General features: G+C 45.4%; 1 protein-coding gene across 1 annotated transcript in view; it reads right to left on the reverse strand.

The window, feature by feature from the left end:
• STOX1 (storkhead box 1) overlaps window positions 1–16,508 on the reverse strand; it is a 65,009-nt gene extending 48,501 nt beyond the window's left edge. Inside the window, exon 1 of the mRNA XM_058543309.1 lies at window positions 16,138–16,508. Coding sequence (XP_058399292.1) covers window positions 16,138–16,447 — 310 coding nt within the window. The 5' untranslated portion in view covers window positions 16,448–16,508. The remainder of the gene's footprint in view (window positions 1–16,137) is intronic.
• Between the last annotated feature and the right edge of the window lie 277 nt (window positions 16,509–16,785).

The following is a 16,785-nucleotide window of genomic DNA, read 5'->3' on the forward strand; positions in this document are numbered from 1 at the left end:
ATTGCCAGGGGTCAGGGGTAGAAGGATGGGATTGATTACAAAGGGTCAGTAGGGAATTTTGGGGGGTGATAGAAATATTCTATATCTTAATTGTGGTGGTGGTTGCACAACTGTTTACATTTGTCAAAACTCAGACCTGTGTACCTAAAAAGGATAATTTTTTCTGTATGTAAATTATACCTCACTAAACCTCCAAAAAATAAGCCAAATATTTCATTTTAAAAACATAAGTAATTGCACTTATGTAAGACTAATCAGGGCCGGCCCCGTGGCTTAGCGGTTAAGTGCGTGTGCTCTGCTGCTGGCGGCCTGGGTTCAGATCCTGGGCGTGCACCAACGCACCGCTTCTCCAGCCATGCTGAGGCTGCGTCCCACATACAGCAACTAGAAGGATGTGCAACTATGACGTGCAACTATCTGCTGGGGCTTTGGGGAAAAAAAAAAGGAGGAGGATTGGCAACAGATGTTAGCTCAGAGCGGGTCTTCCTCAGCAAAAAGAGAAGGATTAGCACGGATGTTAGCTCAGGGCTGATCTTCCTCCCAAAAAAAAAAAAAAAAGACTAATCAGCTATGGAAAAATCTATGCTGTGACCCTTTCATCAAATGAATAAAGTTACAACTGTCGGTTTTAGGCCTGAAGGGACAAGAGCTGTTTTGATTTAAAAAGAATTTCACAAGGAACTTCCTGATCCTTAACTGCTACAGAAATGGTGCAGAGCCATAGAGAGGGGCCTTGCATCAACAAGAAGGGGATCATTTTGCACATTTTTCCCCCCAACAGATAAATTTTTTTTAAAAAAGTCAATAATCATGTCATGAGCTTAATATTGTAAATGATCTTGGGCAAGCAGTTTCTGGTTCCTCATCTGTAAAGAGTTAGCTGATCTAAAGAGTTCTCTGCCTTGTAAAAGCTTAAAGTCTGACTTCCCCTACTAGCACAGTTTAGCTGAACCTCCAGGGGGCCTTTGAAAGCCCTCTAATCTATGAAACCTGTGAACTCAAGGGAAATCAAACTCTACTCCTTGAAACCTCCACTGTGTGTGTGTGAGGGGGAACAATATCTTCAGAATAGAATATTTCCACACTCAAGTCCCAGAGCTTTGGAGCAGGGCAAGCACGGCAACTGCCATCTATAAGGGGAGGACTGCAGGATCAGGGTGCTGGGAAAACTCTGCCCCAGGTCACATGATTAATCCTCTTCAAACAGCCCAGACTCTGTCCAGTGCTCCCCATGCCCCACCCTCCATCCTCCAAAACTCCTACCTCCCTGGGGGAGGGGCACTTTGGCAGTTTTTACTTCGTGTCTCTCCATCCCACCATCACTACTGCTCTAAGACAGTGGCTCTCTGCAGGGCAGGCCTCTGGGCCCACTCGATGAGCTGATCAGCTCTTTCCTCAAGAAGTTGCTCCATAGGGACCCAGAGTTTCCCAAGAATGCCTCAAACATCTCCCCCAGAAAGGGCTTTCCATGGTAAAATAAGCTTCGAGCACTTAAATTTTTGCCTCCTGGATGTAGACAATCAGCATACCAAGGTCTCCCAGAAGTCTCTGCAGTATTGAAACCTGTTCACACATGGTTTCCAAACTCACTTAGCTAGGAAACTCTCTTTCACATAATACCTATTTACATGCTACGGAGCTAGAGTTTCTGGACACACTTAGATCAATGTTAACTTTCTTGCATTGATACTTTTCCTTTTTTTAATGACCATTTTAGAAAACTTTTGTTTCCAAGAAAAAAAGATACATGGAATATGCTAACATTTACGTAAACATGGGGGAGGATATATCTATACATATTGCTTGTAGGTGTATAAACTATCTCTGGAAGGATTAGGGAACTGGTAACTGCAGCTGTTTCCATAGAAGGGAAATGAGTAGCTGGGAGCAGGGGAAAGAGAGACTTTTTACTGTGTATCCTTTGTACCATGTTAATATGTTCCCTAAGCAACCTATTAAATTAAAATCAAATTAAAATAACAGGTACTTAAAAAAAGTTATACTTTAAAAATATAAAAACATTCACAAGTGCATGTGCACACACACACCTCTACCGTAATCAACACCAGAGATAACATAACCACTATTCATATTTAGTGTCTGTACTTTAGTCCCACTTGTCTATTTTTGCTTGTGTTGCGTTTTTGGTGTCATATTCAAGAATTCATTACCAAAACCTATCATGAAGATTTTCCTCTATGTTTTTTTAGGAGTTTTACAGTTTCAGGTCTTATGTTTAAGTCTTCAATCCATGTTGAGTTGATATCTGTGTATGGTATAAAGAAAGGGTCTAATTTCACCATTTTGCGTGTGGATATCCAAAACGTTTTCCCAACACGATTTGTTAAAGAGACTACCCTTTCTCCATTATATATTCTTGGCACCCTTGTCAAAAATCAATTGACTATATATGTGTGGGTTTATTTCTGGGCTTTCTATTCTTTTCCATTGGTGTATATGTCTGTCTTTATGTCAGTATCATAGTTTTAATTACTGTAGCTTTGTAACATATTAAAATCAGCAAGCGTGATGCCTCCAGCTTTGTTTTTCTTGCTCAAGATTGTTTTGACCATTCAGGATCCTTTGTGATCCCATCTGAATTTTAGAATTGTTTTCCGTTTCTGTAAAAAATGCCCTTGAGGTTTTGATACAGATTGCATTGAATCTGTACATCACTTTGGGTGGCACAGACATTTAAGGGGCTGGCCCAGTGACGTAGTGGTTAAGTTCGCGTGCTCCACTTCAGCGGCCCGGGGTTCGCGTGTTCGGATCCTGGGCACGGACTTATGCAACGCTTATCAAGCCATGCTGTGGCAGGCATCCCACATATAAAGCAGAGGAAGATGGGCACAGATGTTAGCCCAGGGCCAATCTCCCTCAGCAAAAAGAGAAGGATTGGCAACAGATGTTAGCTCAGGACTAATCTTCCTCACCAAAAAAAATTAATAAATAAGTCTTCCAACCCATGAACACAGGATAAAGTTCCCCTAAATTAACCTTAATTAACATAAAAAAGTCCATATATGAAAAACCCACAGCTAACATCATAATCAATGGGGAAAAACTGAAAGCTTTCCCTGTAAGATCAGGAACAAAACAAGGATGCCCACTCTCACCACTTTATTCAACATAATCCTAGAAGTCCTAGCCAGAGCAATTAGGCAAGAAAAAGAAATAAAAGCCACCCAAATTGGAAAGGAAGAAATAAAATTATCTATTTGCAGATGATATGATGATATATGTGGAAAACCCTAGAGACTCCACAAAAAACTGTTAGAACTAATCAACAAATTCAGTAAAGTTGCAGGATACAAAATCAACATACAAAAATCCGTTGCATTTCTATACATTAACAAGGAACTATGCAAAAAGGAAAATAAGTAAATAATCCCATTTACAACAGCATCAAAAAAGTATAAAATCCTTAGGAATAAACTTAATTAAGGAAGTGAAAGATTTGCATGCTGAACACTATAAAACACTGATGAAAAATACAGAAAACATAATAAATGGAAAGACATCTTGGGGCTTGTACTTGGTACTTTTCAAAGTGTGTTCTGATAGTATCTCATTTGAGCCTGGCCTGATGCCAACTCTGTGAAGTAGAAAGGGAGGCAGAATGCTCGCCGAAAGACGAGGCAACTGAGGCCCCAAGAAGACTGGATGAGAAGCTGGTCACTCAGTTGATTACTGACAGGGGAATTAGATCCTGGGTGTTCTGCATGGCCCTCCGGCTCTTTCTGCAGCCTTACTCAGATGACAGACCACCACTTACCAAGCACCAATAGCATAATCTGCAGTAGGTCCACAGGGGTTATATAACCCGTCAAAGGCACTGCCACTGCAGGCGACAATCTCAATGGAAGATAATACACACATAAGGCTGGGAAATATCTCCCATGTATCATGTTAAACAGGATTACAAATATAATCACATACACATATATTCACTCTACTGCTTAATACTCTTCAGTGGCCTCAGGCTCAAATCCACACCCTTCAGGATAGCAGTCAAGGCCTGTCACAGGCCAGCCCCTCTCCAGGCCCTTCATGCCACTGCCCACCTCCCACTCCACACTCTGGCTGTGCTCAGCTGCTTGTGGTTCCCCATGTGGGCCATGCCTTGGGACACATGCCCTCCCCCTCTGCTTAAAATGTGCTTCTCATCGAGCTAACATCTACTTATTCTCCTATCTCAGTTTAGGCATCACTTCCTCCAGGAAGTTTTCCTTAGAAACATGTGCACGCACACAGGCACACACGGGACTCATGGTCAACTGTCCTATTGCTCCCTATAACTCACTTATTCGTCCACCTGACCGCTAGGCTATGAGCTCCTTGAGGTCAGGGCATGAGCCTTTTCCTTCTCTATATCGACCAGCACAGGGCCAGGCAGACAATTAATGCTCAAGGCACACCTAACAAATGATTGTGTGAGCAAGGGGGGCCCAGCATGGTATGGTTGCTCCAGCAGCAGCCATACTTCAGATGCTTCGCAAAGGGAGAATGGTACTAGAGAACAAGATGTCTGGGTGGAACTAAGGGGAAGGTGCAACTTCCCTGTTTGTGGAAAATATCTTAAGCAACTTTCATGCGAGCTTCTGTCTGTTCCTCCCTGGGCCTCCTGACACAGGAGGCAGGCTGATAGAGCCACAGGCTAGTACCAAGCCAGGAATCAGGAAGCCTCAGCAGTCAACAGAACCAAAGTGAGCAGCAAGCTGTTCACAGCTGAAGACCCAGAGGTCCAGAGAAGTGACACGACTGACCTGAAGGCTCCCAGGGTTAGCTCCAAACTCAGGCATCAGAATCCCAGTTCAGGGCTCTTTCTACAGCACCAGACATCCTTTGGGATCTGAGCGAAAGCCCAGGACAACAAAGGGCTGAGGACCTGACCAGCACCAAGGAGTCTGGGATATAACAGGAAGGACAGGACAAACGGACAGACAGAGATCTTGAACATAAACATGTGCCAGACTAGCAATGATGAGCACAGGCCCCAGTGGAGACAGTCTATCCAGAGAAAGAGAATCCAGAGACACGTTTTCTTCTCCCTCCATGCTGGGGATTGCCAACTGTTTGTTGTTTTCCTGACTTTGACTCTGGACAAGGCACAGACCAAGTGCTCTCAGGTACCTTATCTTCAAAACGACCTGCAAAGCAGCTATTATATCCTCATTTGTACCCACGAAGACAATAGAGCTGAGAGCAGTTAAATAACTATCTCAAGGTCATGTAGCTAATAAGTGGCACGGCAGGAATTTGACCCTGAGTTTTCTCCACTAACCAGAGTGGTTCAGGGTGATCTGGAAACTTTAAACTACAGTTTTCAGTGACTCTTCAAGTCTCAGTTTTGCTGTCTGAAATTGAAAATAATTTTGCACTACTGTTCTTTAGTAGTGATGCACATGAGATTCACAAGGATATTTAAAAGGCTCAATGCATGATACAATGAGAAAAGGAAGATGACCACATTTAAAAATAGACAAACAACGGGCCGGTCCTGTGGTGTAGTGGTTAAGTTCAGCACACTCTGCTTTGGCAGCCTAGGTTCAAGGGTTCAGATCCTGGGTGCAGACCTACACCACTCGTCAGCCATGCTGTGGTGGCAACCCACATACAAAACAGAGGAAGACTGTCACAGATGTTAGCTCAGGGCTAATCTTCCTCGAGCAAAAAAAAAATGAGGAAGATTGGCAACAGATGTTAGCTCACAGCTAATCTTTCTCAGCAAATAAATAAACAAATAGCCTGGAGCTGACCACCAAACTTTCTGGGACATTCACCTCTCAGCCAGAAGCAGAGGTAAGAATGAAGTGTCTAAAACTCAAGCATGACTCAACAATTTGCTATTCCTCGAAGAGCAACAGACATGTAAGTACAACCAGTGATGGGAGACTCTACTAATGGCAGGCATGGGGGAAACCAAACAGCACCTATCTCAGGCACCCAGCAGAGGGAACAGCATGCAAAGACAGCCTATGTGAGAGCCCAGCTTGTTCAGAGGACAGCACCTAGGTCTGGCTGAAGGGAAGTGTGATGGTCAGTCTTATATGTCAGCCTGGCTAAGCTACAGCCCCTGTTATTCAATCAAACACTAACCCAGGCATTGCTGTGAAGCTCTTTTATAGACATAATTAAAGTCTATAATCAGTTGACTTTAAGTAAGGGAGACTATCCTACACAATCTAGTTCAGTTGAAAGGCCTTAAAAGCAGAACTGAGGCTTCCCAAAAGAAGAAATTCCATCTATGCACAGCAGCTTTGGCTTGTGCCTGAGAGTTCCAGCCTGCCCTTCATGACGGCCAGACCTACAAATTTCAGACTTTCCTTGCCAGCCCCCACAATCACACGAAACCAATTTCTCATAATAAATATCTTTATATCTTATACTGGTTTGTTTCTCTGATTGACCCGGATACAGGAAGGCAGGCACCTTTCAGAAGGTAGGGAGAATGAAGACGCTCAGGCTGGAAGTGGATTAGAGAGACTTGCAGTGCATATTAAGGCTCTGGACTTTTCCTGAAAAGCTAAGGGGAGCAGCAAAAGGGATCCGAGCAGGTGAAGAGCAGAATTACATCTGCATTTTAGATGCCGTGAGTCTGCCTACCTGTAGGGTAGAGAATGAACTAGAATGCACAGGACCAGACAGGAGGCGGCACCACAAAAAGGGAGGAAGCTGGAGATATATACTTCAGGTAGCAAATGTGAGATCTTGGGTGGACAAAGGCCTAGCAGTGGAGACAGAGAGGAAGGGATGGGTTTGAGAGACACTGAGGAGTTAAGCCTCATGGAACTTGGTGACCTACTAGCCTGGGGCATGAGGGAGACTGCAGATAAATCCAAGCTGATTTTCAGGTTAATGGCTCTTTTCATCCTCCTGGACCTCAATGCTATATGGCAGCAACAAGAGGGGTCTTCTCTTATCCCCCAGTTGCTAAATCAAAACATGGAGCCAGGGACATTTATTAACCACCCAGATGCTATATACAGATCATCCAGCTTGATAACGACAAGACACCCTGTTGTGAGCCCGTTAGCTCTTTCAGACTGAACCCTTGGGCTGTCCCTGCACAGAATAAGGTAAGAGGCAACATCTGGCAGAACAAAGCCAGAAAAACATGGCTGGAAAGATCCTGGGTAGAAAGGAGGGAGGTGAGAGCAGGGGCATGGTCAGAGCAGCTGTTTCTGCCATTTCCTGGCCCTTGGAGTGGACCAAAGGCCTGGTGGGAACCTGACAGCCTCATGGGGAGTGTGAGTGCCGGGGCGCTGGCTGGTGGAAAATATCAGAGCCTTCACAGCATACCACAGCCTCACCCTGGGAGGATTGGCGGTGAATAGAGAGAAAGGCGAGAAACCCAAGCAACACCAACCGCATCACAGTGGCATCATAGGACAGCCTTGATCCCGTTTCCTGTCTGCAAAATGGGCAGAATTATTCCAGCTTACCACCCAACAGAGGAAAAGGGATAATCAAGCTAGAAAAGACTGGAGAGAAACCGAGACCCATCTGGGAGAAGGAAGGGATGGAACACAGGCATTTGGTTTTGGTGACTATCTAAATGATCTTGTCATGACCGTTAATTTCTCTATGGGCTAGTCATTTCTCATCAGAATGCCATTTTAGGGGCCGGCCCGGTGGTGCAGCAGTTAGGTTTGCACGTTCCACTTCGGTGGCCCCAGGTTCGCTGGTTCGGATTCTGGGCGCAGACCTCCTCACCACTCATCTAGCCACGCTGAGGCGGCGTCCCACATAGAAGAGCTACTACTCTACATCTATGATACGCAACCATGTGCTGGGGCTTTGGGGTGAAAAAAGAAAAAGAAAAAAGAGGAAGACTGGCAACAGATGTTAGCGTAGGGCCAATCTTCCTGAAAAAAAAAAAGATTAAAAGAAAAAAAGAATACCATTTTAAAAGAAGAAAAGACAGGAATTAAAAACATTCATTAAAGAGGTTTTGCTTCTAACAAAGGTGGACGAGATCGTATTATACCAATCCTCTTGCAAATAACAACTATAAACTTTGGACAAAAAATAAAAACCTTTACCTGAAGATACTGAAAAGCAACCAAAACCAGGTAGAAAGTGAAGGGGAGGTCCTCTTGGAAGGAAACGGCACTGGGTAAGTTTCCCATCTTTTACAGCTCTTCACCTAAAGGCAGGCCCCAGTAGGAGCCAGGCCAGGAGGCTAAAACTTTGGTAGAAACCCACAGTCTTACTGGCTTAAAGAATCTAAGGACACAGTTTAGAACGGCTTCAATAGCAGGAAAGTGGTAATGGAAAGGACTGAACCACAGAGGTGGAACTCCAAATTCTGCATATAAACTCAGCCTGACTATGGCTGAGCTATGAACTATGCGTGCACAGGGCACAAGCAGCCTACCTTAAGAAATTTTAGCTGCCATCTACTGCAGGGGAGATACAGTTCAGAGTTTTGACTCTGGTCAAATTAACGGCCTGATAAAATAAACAAACAAAAAAATCAACACTCTACAGAGGAACATAACAACCCAGAGTCTCTACTACATACCACCCATAATGCCAGAGACAGAATCCATAGTACTAGACAATATAGAAACGGGAAAATGTGACCCCTTCAAAAGAAAAGGCAACCAAGGAGACTGACCCTGAGATGACTGAGACGTTAGAATTACAAGGATTTTAAAGAATCTGGTATAACTATGCTGAAAGACTGAAAAAAGAAAATATGCTTATAATGAACAAACAAATTGGAAATCTCATCAGAGAAACAAATTATCTAAAAAATAACCCAATAGGATCTACCAAAGAATAAAAATATATGTCCACACACAGACTTGCACAGAAATGTTCACGGCAGCATTATTCATAGCAGCCAAAAAGTAGAAACAACCCAAATAACCATCCACGGATGAATGGATAAGCAAAATGTGGTATATCAATACAATGGAATATTATTCGACCATAAAAATGAAGTACTAATGCATGATACAACATGGATGAACCTTGAAAAAATTAGGCTGAGTGAAAAATACCAGACACAATAAGGACCACATATTGTGGGATTCCATTTATATGAAATGTCCAGCATAGGCAAATTCATAGAGAAAGAAGGCACAGGCTTGGGGAGAGGGGAATGAGGAGAGACTGCTAGTGGGTACAGGGTATCTTTATGGGGTAATGAAAATGTTCTGGGGGCCAGCCTGGTGGTGCAGTGGTTAAGTTTGGTGCACTCTGCTTTGGTGGCCCGGAGTTTGCAGGTTCGGATCCCAGGTGTGGACCTACACCACTCATCAAGCCATGCTGTGGCAGCATCCCACGTACCAAAAAAAAAAAGGAGGAAAATGGGCACAGATGTTAGATCAGGGCCACTCTTCCTCAAGCAAAAGAGGAAGATTGGCAACAGGTGTTAGCTCAGGGCCAGTCTTCCTTACCAAAAAAAAAAAAAATCTGGAACTAGATAATGGTACTGGCTGCACAATATTGTGAATACACTAAAACCCACTGAACTGTACACTTTAAAATGGTTAATTTTAGGGCAGGCCCCGTGGCTTAGCGGTTAAGTGCGCACACTCTGCTACTGGCGGCCCGGGTTCAGATCCCGGGCGTGCACTGACGCACTGCTTCTCCAGCCATGCGGAGGCCATGTCTCACATACAGCAGCTAGAAGGATGTGCAACTATGACATACAACTATCTACTGTGGCTTTGGGGAAAAAAAGGAGGAGGATTGGCAATAGATGTTAGCTCAGAGCCGGTCTTCCTCAGCACAAAGAGGAGGATTAGCACAGATGTTAGCTCAGGGCTGATCTTCCTCACAAAAATAAATAAATAAAAATAAAATGGTTAATTTTATGTTATGTGAATTATATCTCAATTTAAAAAAGGTAAGGTTAAAAACATTATGGAAAACTGGGTGATGAATATAGAACTCTGTACTATCTTTCCAATTTTTCTGTAAATCTAAAATTATTCCAAAATTAAAAGTTTATCTTAAAATAATTCCATTTATAATAGCATCCAAAAAAAGTACACTAAAAAGTATAAACCATTGCTAAGAGAAATTAAGAACACTCAAATAAACAGAGATATATGCCATGTCTATGGATTGTTAAGATGTCATTTCTCCTCAAATTAGGGTGACCAATTGTCCCAGCTTGCCTGACACTGAAGGGGTTCCCAAGATGCAAAACTATCATTTCTAAAACCAGGGTAGTCTCAGGCAAACCAAAACCATTAATTTCTCATCTAACTTCAAACTGATCTATTGCTTCAACACAATCCCAACCAATCCCAGCTGGACTTTTGTTTTTTAGAAATGGACAAGCTGATTCTAAAATTCGTGTGGAAAAACAAAAAAACCTAAAGTAGCAAAAACAATTTTGAGGAAGAACAAAGTTGGAAGACTCACAACATTGGATTTCAAGTCTTACTATAAAGTACAATAAGACAGTATGGTATTGACGAAAGGAAAGACTCAAGATCAATGGAAACAGACTCTCACATATACAGTCAACTGATTTCCAACAAAGTTGCAAAGGCAATTCAATGCCTTTGAATGCAAAGGCTACTCTTTTCAACAAATCATTCTTGAAGAACCGGACACCCACACGCAAAAAAAATAAACTGCAACCTACACCTCATACTAATCACAAAAATTAACTCAAAATGGATCATAAACATAAATGTAAAACTATAAAAATTCTATAAGAAAACACAGGAGAAAATCTTTGGGTTAAGAAAAATTTATTTAGGGCCGGCCCCGTGGCTTAGTGGTTGAGTGCGTGCACTCCGCTGCTGGCGGCCTGGGTTCGGATCCCAGGTGCGCACTGACGCGCCGCTTCTCCGGCCATGCTGAGGCCGAGTCCCACATACAGCAACTAGAAGGATGTGCAACTATAACATACAACTGTCTACTGGGGCTTTGGGGGGAAAAAATAAATAAATAAAATTATTAAAAAAAAAAATTTATTTAATAAGGATGCAAAAAGTACAATGAAAAATGGATAAATTAGTCTTAATCAAAATCTAAAACTTCTCTCCAAAAGACACCACTGAAAAATTGAATAGGCAAGCCACAAGCTAGACCATATTCACAAAACATATATCTAACAAAAGACTGGTATTCGGGATATATAAAGAACTCCTACAATTCAATAATAAAATAATAAATAATAATAAAAAGACAATCCAATTAAAAAAGAGCAAAATATTCAGACATTTCACAAAGGAAGTTGATAAGCACATGAAAAAGTGTGCCAATATGATGACCAATATCAATAGTCATCAGGGGAGTACAAAAATTAAAACTACAAGATACCACTAGATACCACCAGAAGAGCTAAAATTAGAAAGACTGACAACATCAGATGTTGACAAAGATGAGGAGCAACCAGAACTATCTCACTTTGTTGGTAGGAGTGTAAAATGGTACAACCACTTCGGAAAAATGCTCCATAAAACTAAACATAACCTACTCAATGAGTCAGCAATTCATCTCCTAGGTAAGGACCCCAGGGAAATAAAAGCATAAGAAAACTTGTACATAAATATTCACAGAAGCTTTATTCATACTAGCCATAAACTGGAAACATCCCAGGTGTCCATCTAAGGGAAAATAGATGGTATCTTCGTACAATGGAATTCTACTCAGCAACAAAAAGGAACAAACTAGTAATACAACAGAAATGAATCTCAGGAACATTAAGCTGAGTGAAAGAATCCTCACACAAAAGAGTACATACTATATGATTCCATTTATGTGAAGTTCTTGAACAGGTAAAATTAATTTATAATTTAAAAAAATCAGAATAGTGGTTACTTCTGAGGGTCGGGGCAGAGCTGACTGGGAAGGGGCAAGAAGGAACTTTCTGGGGTAATGGTAACATCTAAATTCCTGTTAGGAATTTGGGTTACACTCATGTACGTATTTGAAAAATGCATCAAATACTACACTCATGATTTGTGCATTTCACTAAATGTAAATTTCACCTTAAAAATTCCATTAGCTAATAAACCCTACAAGATGTCCTACTGCCAATTCAAGGTAGGACTTCAGAAACAAGGCAGGATAGTTGGACCATTCCCTCTCCTTGCCATCTCTACACACTCCCATGCCATTCCCTAAATCGGATAAGTCAGAACATTTCAGATGTTTGCCCAACTCTTGTATCATCAGGCACCAGGTACCCTTGACTGTTCCTCCTCTTCCAAACCAGATCGCAGAACAGATTCTGAAACCAGTCATTCACACTTAGCATAAATCAGTGACTGGCCTCTACTCTTCTAGGGCACTTGCAATTTTGCCTTGATATCTCTCTGTGCTCAGAGATGTTTCAGGCAGCAGGTAGGGGGGACATGAGGAGAGGTGGGAAGATCTTCTCATCACCTCCTCTTCACCAGCCTGAACTGCCTGATCTTTGGTACCCCCCCAAAGTACACACTAGGGAATTCTTGCCCAACCAACTAAATCAGAGGCAGAACCTGCAGCGCCCACACATCATCGTGGGATGCAGAGGACTGTGTGTGAACCAGCCAACTTCCAGAACACAGACTCCCAGTCAGCTATCCCCTCTTAAACTAAATATAGAGGAAACAGGCTGACTCCATTTTCTCTTTGAGCACACGCAACTTTGAATGAAAGATGCATTAAAACACAGAAACACCTTGGGGCCAGCCCGGTGGCACAGCAATTAAGTGCACACGCTCTGCTGCGGCAGCCTGGGGTTTGCAGGTTCGGATCCCTGGCGCGCACCGACACACCGCTTGTCAAGCCATGCTATGGCGGCGTCCCATACAAAAAGTATGGGCACGGATGTTAGCCCAGGGCCAATCTTCCTCTGCAAAACAGAGGAGGATTGGCATTGGATGTTAGCTCAGGGCCGATCTTCCTCACAAAAAAAAAAAAAGCACACACACAGAAACACCTAGAACAGAACCTGGCACATGAATGAATTCATAAAGCAAGTATTTAAAAAGCCACAGGCATTTTTATTCCATGAGAAAAGACGGAAGGTCACGCTAGGGTTGAAAGAGTAGGGATACCTAGCTATAAATTCCAGAAGGGAACAAACTTGTTTGGCCAAGTGGCCTTCCCTCCCTTACCCCAGGAAGCCATCATTAACCTTTCACCTCCCCAGTAGGTGTGGTCCCAGAGTAACAACTGATTCACCCAAACAAATCCAAGTGTCCCTCACCCCCACCACCTGCAGTGGCTCAGCTGGGTAAGCAGATGTCTCTCTCCAGCTTCCAGAGCTCACCCTTTTCATTTGTTGTCATTTGCCAAAAACAAAACAAAACAACAGAAAACACTTGAGGACTGGAGCACAAAATAAGAGTTAGCTCCTGGTTACCATACTCAAGATCCTATGTCCCTCTTTTTAGGGAAATGCTCTCAGCCTGGGAACTATTTTTCTCACCAGAGGGAAGCTGGAGTAGAGAAAGTGAAGAGGGAAAGAAAAGGCACACAACATGGAGAAAACATAAACCCTGCAGGCCTTAAATTCAGGTCTGCACCTGGGGCTTGGGTCACTCTGGCCTGCTTGGCCAGGGCGCTCCCTCCTCATACCTGATGAAGCCCCCAGAGCCCTGGAAGCCCAGAAGAAGGACCCCACGTGAGCACAGTGGGTTTATAAAGCTGACGGCCATCACTCCTTCCCTCCCTGTATTTTGTCTGAGCGGGCCAGCAACATTCCCTATGCCCAAACGCTTTTATGTAGGAGTAACTGAGCCTTAAAAAAAAAAAAAAAAAAAAACTACAGCAAAGAAACCAAATTGATCCCTTGTGTCTTTTCCTAGCGTTTTGCTCTTTCCCACAAAGTAACCGCGAGAATGGAGCGAGAACCAGCAATAGCACACAGCTGCTCTTGCCTTGCCTTCCCGGAAGCCTATTTTAGCTTCTGGAAGCCAATGCTGCCAGATTCAGGAAAGTAAGTGGACTGAAAGTTTCAATTCCTTTGGGGGAAGGCAATTCCTCCTGCCTTCACCACCTTCTTGGGACTCTGAGATGGCCCAAGAGCTACCTTGATGCCTTCTTTCCCTTGATCTGACCCAAGGACCCCAAGCTAGACTAGTAATTAGCAACTCTATTCAAAACAAACCCCCCTTGGGTGTGGCTCCCTGGTGTAGTAGTTAAGGTCAGCTCATTCCACTTACGTGGCCCGGATTCGCAGGTTCGGATCCTGGGCACGGACCTACACCACTGGTTAGCCATGCTGTGGTGGCAACCCACATATAAAAAGTAGAAGATTGGCAGAGATGTTAACTCAGGGCTAATCTTCCTCAGCAAAAAAAAAAAAAAACCCATATGCATCCATTGATTGCATCAAATAAGATCTTTTCCCATTTTGCTCCTCAAAATGTCCTATTAGGTGGTTTTGTACAAATTCCAACTAAATGTTGAAATTCTTATCAGGACTCTGTTAAAAACCTCAAAATCATTCCTGCCAAGAGACCCAAGTCAAGGGCAGTGTCCCAGTGTAAAAACCACTATATTGCACACTCCACAGAACACAGTGTCCACTGCATCCTTGGCTGTGTGAGGAGGCAGCATTGCCTAGTGGGTGGAGAATCAGAGCCCATGGTGAGATGTTCACTTTGCTGCATCTTTCAGATGGTAGCAAACAGGGCCAACCCAGGAACCAGCAATCTGCTCGCTGAACCCCAGGTGGTGGCATCATGGCTGCTTCTGGCTTACCACAAGCCCTCTCTTATTTCACCCTCAGATCTAGACCCCCACTTCACCCACTCCCTCTCTGCAATATACTCTATGCTCCCCTTTTGAAAGGGGGTGGGGGAACCAGAGAATGCAATTGCTAATTCAAACCAGGAAAACCGAGGACACAGAAGTGAAAAGAGTTTTTCATCCAGCCTGTTGGAAAGACCCCTTCCCCTGTGAGAATTTTGGCTTGGCTATCCCGCTCACTGCTTTCAGAGCCAGAAACCTATTTTCTTCACTCACTTTCGCAAGTAAAAGGAGATGAAACATGTGTATGTGGCTTTCCAATGAGCTTTTTTGCTCTTAAGGGGAAAAAAAGATGTGTGTGGGGGGACCCACACAGAATGGGAATGCACGGAGGTGAGAAGCCAAGGTTTAACTTCACTGGCCTGAGCTCCCTGGCACAACATGAAGCGTCTCTCGCTGCGCTGTTCCCTTCTCCCTGAGGACTGAAATAAATGTTTTTTACTTGCTGTTCCTCCTCCTCAGATGGAAGAGGAGGGTGATTTATGGACTGAGACAGAGGGGGGGTTCCCTGATAGGAGTCAAAACTCACTGGAACAACTGGAGACTTGTCAACAGCACACCATCAAATGGCCCCACAACCCCCTATAAATGCAGACAGACAGAACCAGGCTGTTACAGGGAGCTGACACGCCCCCCTGAGTTTAGTGGCGATGTCAGAGACCACTCACTAGTGCAGTGGTTTAGTTTCTCAAATGAGAAGCTATTTTGCAGGCAAAAAGCTGCTGTCTTCTAACAAACGGGCTCTCTGAAAAAAACTGGAAAGGTGGAATTCTCTCTATTTAGCTCACGGGATGGGATGTGTCCAGAGCGCCTTTTGTCATCTCTTTTTCCCAAGCAGTTAAGGACCCCAAACCTTCCGCTACGTCCTGATCCAAGACCACAACACCACCCAGTACGGCAGGACACGAAAATCACAGCCGCTCCAAGTCTGTAACCAAAAAAAAAAAAAAAAAAAACAGCAGCAGCCAGTTGAGAATCGGTAGATTCTGGCCAGCTCCTTCCTAAGCATCCTCATGGAGCAGAGACAGGGGCCCCGGTCTCCTGACCGCAACTCTGGCTCCCCAGGCCCTAAGCCTCTCTCCCCAGAGCATCACTTTTCTAAACAGAAAGTTCCTTCGGCCAGGAACCTGTGGGATCCACTGGCTGAAAGAGTTGAGGAATGGAGACATTCAGGAGTTGGCACATCTCAGAGGCCGAAGCTTCAGCGTCCTAGCGGGAGGTAATGTCTTGGGAGGCCAGTCCTCCTCCAGCCACTCGGCCTGGCCTCCCATCCGCCGCTGGCGTCCCATCCGCTCACGCGCCCCTGCCCCAGTTCCTGCTCCCTCAAAGTTGAGCCTGGGACCGCAGAGGCCCCCGCGGCCAGGGCTCGGTCCCCGCAGGTCGCGCGGGGCGCCCCTCCCCTCCGGGCCCCGCACTCACCCACCGCCCTGATGCGGAAGCCGCGGGGCGGGCGCAGCGCCCGGCGGCACCAGGCGTCGCGCAGCACCTGCAGGCTCGCGGGGGGCGCGTGCACCAGCAGCACCCCGCGCCGCAGCCAGCCCTGGAAGGCCAGCCGCGAGGCGGCGCGCGCCAGCCGCGAGTTCCAGAAGCAGCGCGCGTTGGCGCGGCGGAAGGCGCGGAACACCGCTCGCCCACCCGGCTCCTCCGCGCCCCCCGCCGCCTCCTGCGCCTCCAGCCTGCATAGCACCAGCGCTAGCGAGCCTGGCGCCAGCTGCACGGGCCGGGCCATGCTGCCGCGGGCGGCCGAGGCCCGCAGCCTAGCGCATCGTGGGGCGGGGCGGCCGCAGGGCCGCGGCGGCTGGGACTCCGCACGCCCGACGGGAGCGATCGGCTTACTGCGCGCCGTGCCGGCTGCCGGGGGAACAGGGCTCCAGGGGGCGGGGTCGACCGGACTCGCCCGGGCCGGGGGTGGGGCGGGACCGCAGCCCGCGTGGCGCCCAATAGGGTTTCCAAGTCTGAGTTACTAGGTCATTCTCCACCCCCCAGCCAGGGCTTTGCCCACTCCCCACCCACCCACCCCCCGCGACTCCCTTCACTCACCTTCTCTCGACGGGCCGCACTGAGGCC

The sequence above is a fragment of the Diceros bicornis genome, chromosome 6 (genome assembly GCF_020826845.1).
Source record: "Diceros bicornis minor isolate mBicDic1 chromosome 6, mDicBic1.mat.cur, whole genome shotgun sequence".
In the NCBI taxonomy this organism is placed as follows: Eukaryota; Metazoa; Chordata; class Mammalia; order Perissodactyla; family Rhinocerotidae; genus Diceros; species Diceros bicornis.